This window comes from Thalassophryne amazonica, chromosome 15 (assembly GCF_902500255.1).
Source record: "Thalassophryne amazonica chromosome 15, fThaAma1.1, whole genome shotgun sequence".
In the NCBI taxonomy this organism is placed as follows: Eukaryota; Metazoa; Chordata; class Actinopteri; order Batrachoidiformes; family Batrachoididae; genus Thalassophryne; species Thalassophryne amazonica.
Window position 1 is genome coordinate 94683988 of NC_047117.1, and position 13735 is coordinate 94697722.

At 39.3% G+C, this 13735-nt stretch overlaps 1 protein-coding gene across 1 annotated transcript; it reads left to right on the top strand.

Moving 5' to 3' along the window:
- Nucleotides 1-266: 266 nt before the first annotated feature.
- On the top strand, nucleotides 267-11589 carry LOC117526011 (ras-related protein Rab-40C-like). The gene is made up of 6 exons (XM_034187997.1): nucleotides 267-1826; nucleotides 1920-1980; nucleotides 3432-3492; nucleotides 3594-3671; nucleotides 3840-4062; nucleotides 8673-11589. Exons 1-6 carry the CDS (start codon nucleotides 1673-1675, stop codon nucleotides 8960-8962), a joined length of 867 nt encoding a protein of 288 aa, XP_034043888.1. The 5' UTR covers nucleotides 267-1672; the 3' UTR covers nucleotides 8963-11589.
- The last annotated feature ends 2146 nt before the right edge of the window (nucleotides 11590-13735 follow it).

The following is a 13735-nucleotide window of genomic DNA, read 5'->3' on the forward strand; positions in this document are numbered from 1 at the left end:
TTTGACACCCCCCCAGAAGCTGAAAGGTTTTAACCATGCTAATGCTCCCCTGAAACATTTGATAAAAAAGTCTGAAAGACATAAATGACAGTTCCAGGGGCTTTGCGCTTTCATGTCCGTGACATAATAATAGTAGTAATAATAATAATAATTATTATTATTATTATCATCATTATATTATTATTATTATTATTATTATTATTATTATTGAAATAAATAACAGGAACCTGGATGTGACGTAAAAACGTCACAAAACGGAAGTTCCAACTCGGCCCGTTACAGACGTTTTGTGTTCATATGGATTTCGTGTGATTTCTTTAAAACAAAGTAAATATATATAAATTATCCGTTGTAGAGTTTGTTGTTGCGGTTTGACCAAGAATCCGTTCTTTAACTTTGTATCTTTTCATCCTATTAAAATACGTTATCATCTCCTGTGTTAGTTGGCTAGCTTCAAGCTAACAACAGCTAACGCTGTTTTGATTATTTACATGAAGACTGACGTCGTTAAAACTTAAAAACCGGTGACTGATTTGGTGGTTAGAGTTTATCTTTATTTGTCCTAAAGTCAAGACCGGTTTGATGGTTATAATTTATCGATATTTATTGTAAAGCTGCGATTTGTTTGCTGGTTATATAGTTTGTCAGTATTTATTGTGAAGTCGTGGCTGTAGTTTATCTATTTATTATAAATTTGTGGCTGGTTTGGTGGTTGTAGTTTATGATATTTGTTGTGAAGTCGTGGCTGTAGTTTATCTGTATTTATTGTAAATTTGTGGCTGGTTTGGTGGTTGTAGTTTATGATATTTGTTGTGAAGTCGTGGCTGTAGTTTATCTGTATTTATTATAAATTTGTGGCTGGTTTGGTGGTTGTAGTTTATGATATTTGTTGTGAAGTCGTGGCTGTAGTTTATCTGTATTTATTGTAAATTTGTGGCTGGTTTGGTGGTTGTAGTTTATGATATTTGTTGTGAAGTCGTGGCTGTAGTTTATCTGTATTTATTATAAATTTGTGGCTGGTTTGGTGGTTGTAGTTTATGATATTTGTTGTGAAGTCGTGGCTGTAGTTTATCTGTATTTATTGTAAATTTGTGGCTGGTTTGGTGGTTGTAGTTTATGATATTTGTTGTGAAGTCGTGGCTGTAGTTTATCTGTATTTATTGTAAATTTGTGGCTGGTTTGGTGGTTGTAGTTTATGATATTTGTTGTGAAGTCGTGGCTGTAGTTTATCTGTATTATAAATTTGTGGCTGGTTTGGTGGTTGTAGTTTATGATATTTGTTGTGAAGTCGTGGCTGTAGTTTATCTGTATTTATTGTAAATTTGTGGCTGGTTTGGTGGTTATAGTTTATGATATTTGTTGTGAAGTCGTGGCTGTAGTTTATCTGTATTTATTGTAAATTTGTGGCTGGTTTGGTGGTTGTAGTTTATGATATTTGTTGTGAAGTCGTGGCTGTAGTTTATCTGTATTTATTATAAATTTGTGGCTGGTTTGGTGGTTGTAGTTTATGATATTTGTTGTGAAGTCGTGGCTGTAGTTTATCTGTATTTATTGTAAATTTGTGGCTGGTTTGGTGGTTATAGTTAATTGTTAGTTGTAAAGTCACATCTGCCTTTTTCCGGACCGCCTCCATTGTGTCTGTGGAGCTTCATAGCTCTTGGTACTGGAACCAATGCGTGGGATGATGGGGACTCAGAGTAGTCCTGTCAAGAGTTATGATTATCTCCTCAAGTTTCTTTTGGTTGGAGACAGTGATGTTGGAAAAGGGGAGATTCTGGACAGTCTGCAGGACGGCTCGGTGGAGGCTCCTTACGCCTACAGCAGTGGTAAGTGTTTTTGAAAAACTGTTTCTTTTAAATAAATTTACAAAAGGACCCAATCATCTAACAGCTTCCAACTGTGATTGTGTGAAATCTCAGGGATTGATTACAAAACTACCACAATCCTGCTGGATGGGAGAAGAGTTAAGTTGGAGTTATGGTAAGTTTGAGCACTTATGGAGCTGTCAAGAAAATATCTGGTGTTTTTTCACTGCAAGTCCACATTAGCACTGGAAGGTTTGAGCTAAAATTTATCACAATATACAAATAATGTTTCTGAATGCAGTGGTAAGAATATTTGCATGAGTTGAAAGATGGAACGTAGAGACTAGGTTGAGACTAACTTGGAGAGGTGGAAAGAAGGGGAATGAAAGTCAGCAGGCGCAAGACTGAGTACATATGTGAGTGAGAGGGAGTCTGGTGTGCTTTTTAAAGGAGTAGAGGTGGTTAAGGTAGACTAGTTTAAATACTGTGAGTCATCTATCCAAGTAATGGAGAGTGTGGTAGAGAGGTGAAGAAGAAAGTGCAGGCAGGGTGGAGTGGGTGGAGAAAGGTGGCAGGAGTGATTTGTGACCGAAGAATATCTGCAAGGAGAAAGTCTATAAGACAGTAGTGAGACTAGCTATGTTGGGCGGCTTAGAGACGGTGTAGTGCAGCAGCTAAGAGAATCTTTAGAGCAAAATCCTGCAAATAGTGATACAAGCATCAAATTCGGCACAAATACTCATTAGGCATTACTCTTTGAAAAAACCGACTGGCCACTTGAATTTTCAATAGGCGGCCAGGTAGGGGTCAATTGAAGACTCACACAGGGGTCAAAATTAAAAATGCTCCAACCAAATTGAAAATGACACTGCATTGTTTGTCTGAACATAAAGATTCCAAAAAGGTATAGTTTGGACTATATATGACGGAATGTTCAGTAGTTATGGGGTAAAAACAGCAAAAATGGTGACAAAAGTCAGTTTCAGTTTGTACAGGGGTCAAAAGTTAAAGTTGCTCCAATTTTGGTCAAAAATAATGCACATTATTAGTTGAGTTAACAGAGTTTTAAAAAGGAATAGTTTGGACCATGTATCATGCTTAGTTATGTTACAGGGTAACATATGTCACATTTCATAGAATCCAATGGGCGTTGACCTTGTTTGACCTTTACTTTGGAGACCAAACATTCAACACAGTCAAAACTATTCCTTTTATTAATACTACAAACATATAGCTATCTAGGTATCAAATAGCAATTTACATTTTATTAAATCTGGTCTAAAGCACAGTAGATCAGTAACGTAACAGACCAGTAGATAGTAGTGAGTGGAAATACTGAAAATGTTACCAAGTGACACACTCTTGTGCACCTCAGTAATGTAAAATGTTAATACATAAAATAATATGAAGGCATATACATACAATCAAAGTGTCTCAATTTAGTGCATGTGTGAATTATGGTGCGAGAAGGTTTACACTGCAACCTATTACTTTTCACAATAACAGTCACAGTCGGCAACTGTCATAAGCCCGAGTATGAATATCACAGCTGCCCAGTCAGTAAATTTAGTAAAGTACCAGTTCGTGCAGTGTTTGGGCGTACTGAGGTGTTTGTGTCCTGAACAGGGACACGTCGGGACAGGGCAGATTCTGCACCATCTTCAGGTCTTACTCACGCGGGGCACAGGTCAGGATTCCTCAATCAATTAATTGTCTTAAAAGTTTTCAAATTTGCTTCTTTCCTGTATTTTTGTTTGTTTTATAAAAATTTTGACTTCTGTCCTTCAGGGCATCCTACTTGTGTATGACATCACTAACGGTTGGTCATTTGATGGCATTGATCGATGGATCCGGGAAATTGATGAGGTAATCCTTTGTCTTTCTGATTTTCTATGAAGCTTGAGGGTCGTGTGATGTCCTGTGTTAGCATCCTTACCACTCCTTAGGTGTAGCCGTGGCTTTGTCCCGTGTCCTCTCAGATATTTACCTTCAGCGCTTTGAGTGGGCAGTGACAACGTACCTCTGCTTTCCCAGCATGCCCCGGGTGTGCCCAGGATCTTAGTGGGAAACCGGCTTCACCTGGCGTTTAAGCGACAGGTTCCGACGGAGCAGGCGAGAGCGTACGCAGAGAAGAACAGCATGACGTTCTTTGAGGTCAGCCCGCTGTGCAACTTCAATGTCATCGAGTCCTTCACAGAACTGTCACGCATCGTGCTGATGAGGCATGGAATGGAGAAATTCTGGAGGCCCAACAGAGGTGAGATAATAAGGTTTATTCATTTTTTAAAAATGTTAGTATGGGTATTAGTATGGTTAGTACAACCCCTGGCAAAAATTATGGAATCACCGGCCTCGGAGGATGTTCATTCAGTTGTTTAATTTTGTAGAAAAAAAAAGCAGATCACAGACATGACACAAAACTAAAGTCATTTCAAATGGCAACTTTCTGGCTTTAAGAAACACTATAAGAAATCAAGAAAAAAAGATTGTGGCAGTCAGTAACGGTTACTTTTTAGACCAAGCAGAGGAAAAAATTATGGAATCACCCTGTAAATTTTCATCCCCAAAACTAACACCTGCATCATATCAGATCTGCTCGTTAGTCTGCATCTAAAAAGGAGTGAACAAACCTTGGAGAGCTGTTGCACCAAGTGGACTGACATGAATCATGGCTCCAACACGAGAGATGTCAATTGAAACAAAGGAGAGGATTATCAAATTCTTAAAAGAGAGTAAATCATCATGCAATGTTGCAAAAGATGTTGGTTGGTTCACAGTCAGCTGTGTCTAAACTCTGGACCAATACAAACAACATGGGAAGGTTGTTAAAGGCAAACATACTGGTAGACCAAGGAAGACATCAAAGCGTCAAGACAGAAAACTTAAAGCAATATGTCTCAAAAAATCGAAAATGTACAACAAAACAAATGAGGAACGAATGGGAGGAAACTGGAGTTAACGTCTGTGACCAAACTGTACGAAACCGCCTAAAGGAAATGGGATTTACATACAGAAAAGCTAAACGAAAGGCATCATTAACACCTAAACAGAAAAAACAAGTAAATGCACAAGTTTATGTTGATATTTTTGGACAATTGAAAGGATGTTTGGGGATGATGAAATCATTTTTCAAGATGATATGCATCTTGCCATAGAGCAAAAAACTGCAAAAAACATTCCTTGCAAAAAGACACATAGGTTCAATGTCATGGCATAGAGGTCAGTGTCAATGAGCAGATCTGATTTGATGCAGGTGTTAATTTGGGGGATGAAAATTTACAGGGTGATTCCATAATTTTTTCCTCAGAATTGAGTGATTCCATATTTTTTTCCTCTGCTTGGTCTAAAAAAAGTAACCGTTACTGACTGCCACAATCTTTTTTCTTGATTTCTTATAGTGTTTCTTAAAGCCAGAAAGTTGCCATTGAAATGACTTTAGTTTTGTGTCATGTCTGTGATCTGCTTTTTTCTACAAAATTAAACAACTGAATGAACATCCTTTGAGGCCGGTGATTCCATAATTTTTGCCGGGGGTTGTATGAATGTTAGGTATTGTTCATGTTGCTTTCCCCATCTTATTACTTCATACAAATGAACTGAAATATTCTTATGAATTGTTTTAATCAATTAATATTGGTTGGAATGTCAGACAAGTCTAAGGTCTGTGTCCCAGTTCAGGGTCTGTTTCCCACAAACTCTTCAGGCTTTCTACCCTTCAGACACAGTTGGAGGCCTGGAAGTAATGGTCCTATCTCATTGGTGTGACTGTTGGGAAGAAGTTGGAGACGTGAATTAGTGACCAGATACGGCAAACGGTGACAATGTCCCAGTTGGTATCTTACTGAAGTGGCCACTCACAGCTGAAACAATGACACGTTTGCACACAAAGTGTTCAGTTCCTATTATCCTGCTCTTATCTATGTGAATGGACTGCGGAAATTCCTCCACTGTACCCAGTAAGGACAAGAAAAAATAAAATGAGGAAAAAAAAAAAATCATACAGCACACTCACCGACTTGCAGAATTGCAGACTTGCAGAATTATGTCCCTGCAGGATCTACTGTCCTATCTTCCATCTCCGGTATATAACCCACTGTTTAAATGATCCTTTTTAGTTCTCTGCTCCGAGGTTTTGCACAGCAATGGTTCACGTGCTGGAACAGCCTTTTTTTTCATGAGGCAGTGATGTGCAGCAGCACTTCAGGAGTAGTGTGGTCCCTTTGATTTTGAATTTAATTTATTTGGCAGTAACATGTAAGTCCCTTTCCCTGTTCCCTATCTTTTTTTTTTTTTTTTTTTTTTTTACTCGGGGTCTCACAGCATATCTGAGTGGGATTTGCATGTTGATTTGGCACAGGTACGTCCTCCTCCGTCCTCTTGTGTTTTGGCTGTAAGGGACAGCTGTCATATTTCCACAGCATGGCATTAGGAGAAAGATTTTCCAAATTTAAAGACGTGTGCTGTTGGAGCTGGAACTGAGCAGGTGGTTGTTTAATGAAAAACATAGCAGAGAAAACAACGAGCACCCACAGGGACCAGGAGTGGAGGTGCACGGCTCAAAAACTAAGTCAATATAAAAATATCCTTCTTAATAAAAGTTTTAATGACTCACGGCAAGACAACAGGATCAGGAGCAACAGACGCGTTTCGACTAGGTCTTCATCAGTGTGTGATGTAGTCGAAACGCGTCTGTGCTCCTGAGCCTGTCATCTTGCCGTGAGTCATTAAAACTTTATTAAGAAGGACACTTGAGTGTTGCTGGCTATATTTTTATATTGGTTTAATGAACACTGTCGCATATTCCTCACTCACAAAGAGCCATCAAAGAACTCTCCCACCACAGCGCCTCAGAGAGAGTGTGAGCACTCAAACATAAAGATTCAAAGCCACTATTAGGGATGTGATTGTACACAACTCACGATTCAATTTGATTCCGATTCTTGGGGTGACAGTTCGATTCAGAATCAATTTTCGATTCAAAGGCTCTGGAGAAAAGTTTATTAAAAAATATTTATGTTTAAGAAAATGCAGCTTTAACAAGGTTAATCAGTAATTCTAGATGTAAGATTTACGTATCTGCTTTGCTCGTTTAGAGTTGCTGGCAGGTTTAGTGAAGCGCTGGTCAGTAGTTGGCAGATACCGCTCTGCTCCCCTTTTTAGCTCTGGGTGATGGCGTAGCATGTGGGCTTGTGGATTTGAAGTGTTTCTGAAGTACTATCATTTTGCAGATTTTGCACACTGCATAGTCATGTCAAGCTCCTTCTTACGCAGCAAATAATAAAATCCAAATGCGCCCCAACATTGGCCTTCAGCAAAGACTTCTCCTAAATTAGCTCTTCGGCCGCCATGCTAAGCTAATGTTTGAAGCACGCTGGACCCTCCCCTCACGGGGACGCTGTAGTATGGAGGCCGTTGCCTGACAAACAGTACACGCAAGCAAGAAAATGTTTAAAAAATGCTTTTTAAAAATCAGCACGCCTAGAAATTATGCTGTGCTCTCAGCTCCTGTAAAGTTGTGTTCCTCAATTAAAAAAAAAAAAAAATTATAATGTCATAAAATGCGTAGTTGAGAAAACTCAAACGGGGAGTCCTGGCTGGCAGCAGTTCAGCCGCTTCCAGAAGCGGCTGTTCCTCTCCAATCATCTCTGCCACAGTGGCATGCTCCCCCCAGTTCTCTTCTGAATGAGAGTCCTAGCAAGTGCGAAGGACACCAGTGACGGCTCTGGCTGAACACTGGGAGGAGTCTTGTTGCCTTGCCAACTTTGAGAAGTTCAGAATCTAGGCACAAAGTTGGTGGACACCCTGCAAGGGAAAAGTGCCACCCAGCAAAGGTGATGCAAAATCAAGCGATTTCCCTCACAATTGCCATCCACAGGCTGGTCCTATCTCACTGGGCACGGCCCAGTGAGATAGGACCCTAACTGCTCTGAAATGGGACTGTCTCACCCACAGAGTGTTTTGGTGTTACGTTATTTGTTTCCTCTCCACTACCCTCCTGTTGCCTGGCAGACTTAGCGTGCTGTGCATAACTTATAGTTAAGTAATCACTTACAGTAATTACTTACAAACATTGCTTATTGATAATTGTACATGTGGAGCCTGAAAGTGTTTTTTTATATACATATATGTGTATATTATATACACAACAAAAATATAAACGCAAACACTTTTGGTTTTGCTCCCATTTTGTATGAGATGAACTCAAAGATCTAAAACTTTTTCCACATACACAATATCACCATTTCCCTCAAATATTGTTCACAAACCAGTCTAAATCTGTGATAGTGAGCACTTCTCCTTTGCTGAGATAATCCATCCCACCTCACAGGTGTGCCATACAAGATGCTGATTAGACACCATGATTAGTGCACAGGTGTGCCTTAGACTGCCCACAATAAAAGGCCACTCTGAAAGGTGCAGTTTTGTTTTATTATGGGGGGATACCAGTCAGTATCTGGTGTGACCACCATTTGCCTCATGCAGTGCAACACATCTCCTTCAAAAAGTGTTGCGTTTATATTTTTGTTGAGTGTGTATATATATATATATATATATATATACACACACACACACACGTGTGTGTGTGTGTGTGTGTATCGCTGAATTGGGACGTGGTCAGTATCTAATGTGATGATGCTGCCCGTCTCACACCTGAAGAAACCACAAGGTTTATTATTTTAACTGTGGAAATAAAATGATAGAATAACAATATAAACATTTATCTGTCTTAAAAACCAGGACACCCCAATGTTCCTGAAGGTCTTGTAGTCCTGTGATTGGAGGCACACAATGACCTATCTGGTTATAAATGGATGCAGACATGAGGTCATGATGTTTTACTTTGTGGTTTGCTGTCTTGTCCCGCAGTCTTCAGCCTCCAGGATCTTTGCTGCCGTTCCATCGTTTCCTGTACGCCCGTGCACCTCATTGACAAACTGCCGCTTCCTGTGGCCATCAAGTCTCATCTCAAGTCCTTCTCAATGGCCAACGGCATGAACGCCGTGATGATGCACGGACGCTCGTACTCTGTGGCACACAGTGCAACAGCGGGTGGTGGCGGAAGCAAAGGAAATAGTCTGAAACGCTCAAAGTCCTTCAGGCCACCCACACAGTCCACCGAAGAGCTCGTCCTCGTCTTCCTCCAAGGGAAACTGTAAGATATCATAGCGGCCAGCAGGTGCCGCCAAGAACCCCTGTTCATCTGGCGTTGCTCCAAGAGGTCGGACATCCAGAGCAGAGCGTGGAGCGCTGCCAGCACTCGTTCTGGTCGTCTTTGGACCCGCTGGTGCCGTCTTATGATGTTTGTCTGCCTGTGACCTGACTACAGATGCCGGTGAGGACCATCAGTCACCTTTTAAACACTACACGTCAGCACGGCAACGTGCGCCCGCGTCATGGAAAACCTTTCATATTTAAGTTGGATTTGTAAATACTCCATCTGTGTGTTTGTCCATATTTAGTGATTGTTCAAGAGTTCAGACTTCTGATGCTCCTGCTGAATGTTTCTCACATCTTCATGTGAATTAGAAGATGATTTGGGGGTTTTATACCTGTTATGATTTTACAAAATTACAGCAACTTCAAGGCTGTGGAGGAATAAAGAAACAAAAACAAATCTAATAAAATGTTTAATTAGGATATAATTTAAAGTAGGTTTGTGAGGATTTGTCACTTTGTTTTATTGAACTTTAACAAAGGATGACTGGATTCCAGCTGCACAACTAAATGAATCACAGATTATTTTCACAGTTGATTGTTTTTTTAGTTTAGTCTTCTTTGACAACAGCCTGAATATGTTTGGGTTTGCGGACAAAAGAAGACATTTGAGTACTCGTTTTTGAGCTTTGGAACACTGACATTTTTCACCGTACCATAGAATTACCCCAAACAACTGATTGATTATGGAGAATAGTGACATTTATCAAATACAAACTTATCATTAGGTGTAACCCCAGGCTGGACAATTTAAAATGTTTTTAAATGGCTTCCAACTGGTTAACAGCTTATTTTTGTATTTTATAACTGCTCCAAAGTGAAACATCTTAAAATGTTAAATATGCCTGTCTGGTTGTAAACTTCAAAAAATTTCTATATCAAGGACACAATGATTTAAATGACTTAAAGCATTTTAAAAGCCAACATTTGCCATTCAAACTGGCTACATTTTTAAAATTGACTGAGAAACAAAAATAATTTTAAATTAATTTAAGGCATCACTCTGAAATAATTTTTTAAAAACTTTCCATTTTACTAAAAAAAAATTTTTTTTAACAAAATATAGTGAGATTAAGTGATAATAAAATCCTAAACAGTTCTGGTTCACAGATTCAGACAGTTGTGGTGCAGATGATTTTGGGGTCACTAATTGAGAGCGACATGCTAATGTTTTACAGAAGCATTTAAGCTTCATCTTTAAATCTTTTTCATCAGTTGGGTTTTTGGACCAATAATGGAATCAGGTTCTGCTGCTGAGGCTTTGTACAAACAGAAGTTTCGGTGGGCAGCGTTTTGCCTTCATCACGTGTCTTTTGGAACCTTGCTGTGATGCACATCTCAAATCCTGAAAGGTCACGAGGTCACAGTGAGATATTGTGTAAATTAATGTATTTATGAATGTAAAACTATTAATGGACTTTTCTGTGGTGGACGTTCGAGTGAGAGGTGGAAACCATCGCTCCTTTTCTGAGTTCAGAACGTAACATTTTGCTGCTTAAAACCATTTAAAGGTTTCTCCAGAATGTAAAATAGAGTTACGACTGATTAAAAAAAATGTTTGTTTTTTTTTAAGTTACAAATATAATACTGCAATATTCATTGGATTAAAAATGGCACATATCTAAAATGCTATATTTTTTCCCACTTTGGATAAAAATTCAGATTGTGAGGGAAAAACAAATCCAGCTGGGAGGATCTTGTAGGACATTTATTCCCATGATGCTTTGGTGTTTCTTGTGCCAAACTCACTTTTCACCTAAACTTTTACCTCCTTACAGTTTGCCTTTGGTACCAGTGATGCATCATGGGATTAAACATCAGAAAAGTCCTTAAAGACGCCCCGACCTGATCAGATTTCAGATCCATTTTTTTAAACACTGGAAGATAATTTAAACTTAAAAAAATAACCTCCAATGATCAAGTTACAAGAACCTTGTCAGATGAACTTTTAAATTTTATGAACATTTTATTGTTAAAAAAAAACAGTTTGGTTTTCTCACTGTTATTTTTTATTTTTTTTTTCTCCTAATGAATCAGTTTCTGGAGGCTTTACTCTGGAATTGTGTTGTTTCCACCTCTGACTAACCTGTAGGGGAAAACAGGGCACAGTGAATCAGTAGCTATATCTGCAAAACTTCATATATATTTACAGCAGTTATGCCATATTTTTATGCATAAAGACATCACCCCTTATAAATGAGTGTTTTGTTTTGGATACATTAAGGGTAAAACAAAGTGGCAAGTGAAGTCAGTTTTTTCCTATCAAAAGTAAATTTGTGGATGTCAGTGTCTTGTATTTATTTCTCACAACAGAGGAAAAGTGGCCCAAAAACTTTGTTCTTAGAAGACGACCCCGTCCAACTGATGAGCATGTGTTATGTCTTCTCCAGACTATCAGCTATTTGATCACATGACTCGTGGGGCACAGTGAATCAGTCCAGAAAGTGATTCACTAAGCCCCACCATCAAGTGGATGACAAATATTACTTGTTGAAGCTTATACATTTATTTTTCCATGAATTACTTCTATAATTTGTGTATTTAAACAACTGTTTTCACATTTGAACAGAAATGATGACCAGTTGATTTATAGTAGTTTTTAAAAGACTTATATCACTATATAAGACACTCACACATTACATAGTTGTTTGCTGGAGTATATTTTGTATATGCATCAGCATATATTTAATAATTTTTGAAGAAATCTTTATAGTCGTTTTTTTTTTTTTTTTTTAATTCTAAGTTGATTCACTGTGCCCTGTGAATTAGTGTCCGGGGCACAGTGAATCACAAATGTTAAAATTGATTTTAAACACCTGTAAATTACACTTGGGGAGACATAAATAACACAGCCTTATAAATGATAACTTGTATTAAATTCACAATAAAATGACAATCTATGCATAATGTGTTTATGCTGCCACAAAACACATTTTGATCCACTGTTCCCCGGCTTCCCCTACTGCCCTGGTGGCTCGGGGTCGCGGCTCCAGCTACCTAAGGTCTTTCAGAGTCAGTCCATGTTAATGTGTTATGTCGAGAAAAATAATATGAATGTTTAAGGCACTCTGTCAGTGTTTGAGCATTTCTAGTGGACCGTCGTGTCCACATGTGGATCCGGAATTAATCCGAAATTTGTCTCCTTGAATGTCTGAAAACAAAAGTCACCAATCAGAATAAAGACTTGAACTCCAGGCCGGTTTTGTCTTTTCCGTTGATTGGTGCAGCTTAATCTGGGGTCAGTGTGGGAATGCTGGGATTATTTTTTGTTGCCTTTGTGGCCCTGCTGGTGCGTCAGCACCGTAAAACCCGCGGGAGGTGTTGACTTGATTAACACCTCGCTTGGTATTGGCCAATTCCAGGAAACCGGTGCATCGCTGTGGCCACATGAATGCTGTGCGGTCCAAAAGTCATCCTAAGGTCACAGGGTCACGTTCAGACAAAAAGATGAGGGCTACTGCTTCTCAAAACCTCAGAGGAGTGTTGCCAGGTCTGCTCACCAGAAGCAGTATGTCCTTGATTTTTGTGGAGTAATTTTCTTGACAAGAAGCAGATAAAGCCGTTTATTTGTGCTTGTCACCAATAACACAACTATCCATCCATCCATCCTATTTGTGACGCACAATTTAAAAAATGAAGCTCTCTTAGACTTTTCGTAAGCATTGAGTTTTCAGTTCTCCTGTTCTGTGGCTGTCAGACTCAGACTGACTCGGCGGGTTCGACAGTTCGGGGGGGATCCGTGTTTACTTTGGGAGACTTGGATGAGGAGCATTGTGAGGGAATGTCAGCTTGTTTTTCCTGAGCAGGATCCCAGCATGCAGGAGCTCAGAGGCCACGCCCACTGATCACCTGGCTGCAGCTACCTGGGGATGGAACTGGATGGACCCGGGTGGGCCGCTGCTCTTCCTATGTCGGGGACTTTTAGTTTTTTGGCCTGCCGTAAAGGTTGTGCTCCTGAATCTGACCCAGTGATGACTTTGACTTTGGTAGTTGATATTTAAACGCTCACATATTGTGGGAATTTGAAAAAAAGAGCAACGGTGTTGGTAGGATTATGTCAAAACTACTGCACGGATTTGGAAGAAATTTCACCACATAAATATTTCGGCCCATTAATGTGGGAAGTGATTATCCGGATCTGGAGTCTGGATAAAATTTCACTTTGTATAGGCTTTGAAGGATTACATAAAAAACAAAGTTGAGAGATTCTCACAAATTTGCACACAGATAGATATTAGGGCATGGAAGACTAAAACTAGTCTTCCTTGATCATCAGACAGAGTTTAAGTGTTTAGCTGTACTCACTTATTTAAAATATCTTCTTAAAGGTGTTCCAGAAAAAGTCAGAGAAAATCCGTTTTATTTGGCCGCAAAGAGAAGCAATATCCCAGGGGTTACAAAGCATGACCATCAGTTTTAAACACTTCAGGGGGTCAGTGGCCTTTCCAAACTGAGGCAAATCTTACACCAATAATAAACACTGTCAATGACGTCACATTTGCAGATGTGATGACATCACTTCATGGAAAACCCTCAGGCCTGTGAGTTCAGCTCTGGGTCATCAGGCCCTGAGTCATGGACATTTAACCCCCTGCAAAACCCCAATTAATCACTATTTTTTTTGTCCACCAGTATGTTCCATTTCTTCAAAAATTAGTTCTTTATTCAAATTACACCCTTAAATCCAAATTCTGGGCCTTTAGTTTTCCTTTTAG

Bases quoted from the DNA above. Each gene is read 5' to 3' on its own strand.
- LOC117526011 (XM_034187997.1), top strand. From the start codon at position 1,673: ATGCGTGGGATGATGGGGACTCAGAGTAGTCCTGTCAAGAGTTATGAT. The intron at 1,981-3,431 runs GTAAGTTTGAGC...TGTCCTGAACAG, and splicing joins AGAGTTAAGTTGGAGTTATG to GGACACGTCGGGACAGGGCA. The intron at 3,672-3,839 runs GTAATCCTTTGT...CTGCTTTCCCAG, and splicing joins GGATCCGGGAAATTGATGAG to CATGCCCCGGGTGTGCCCAG.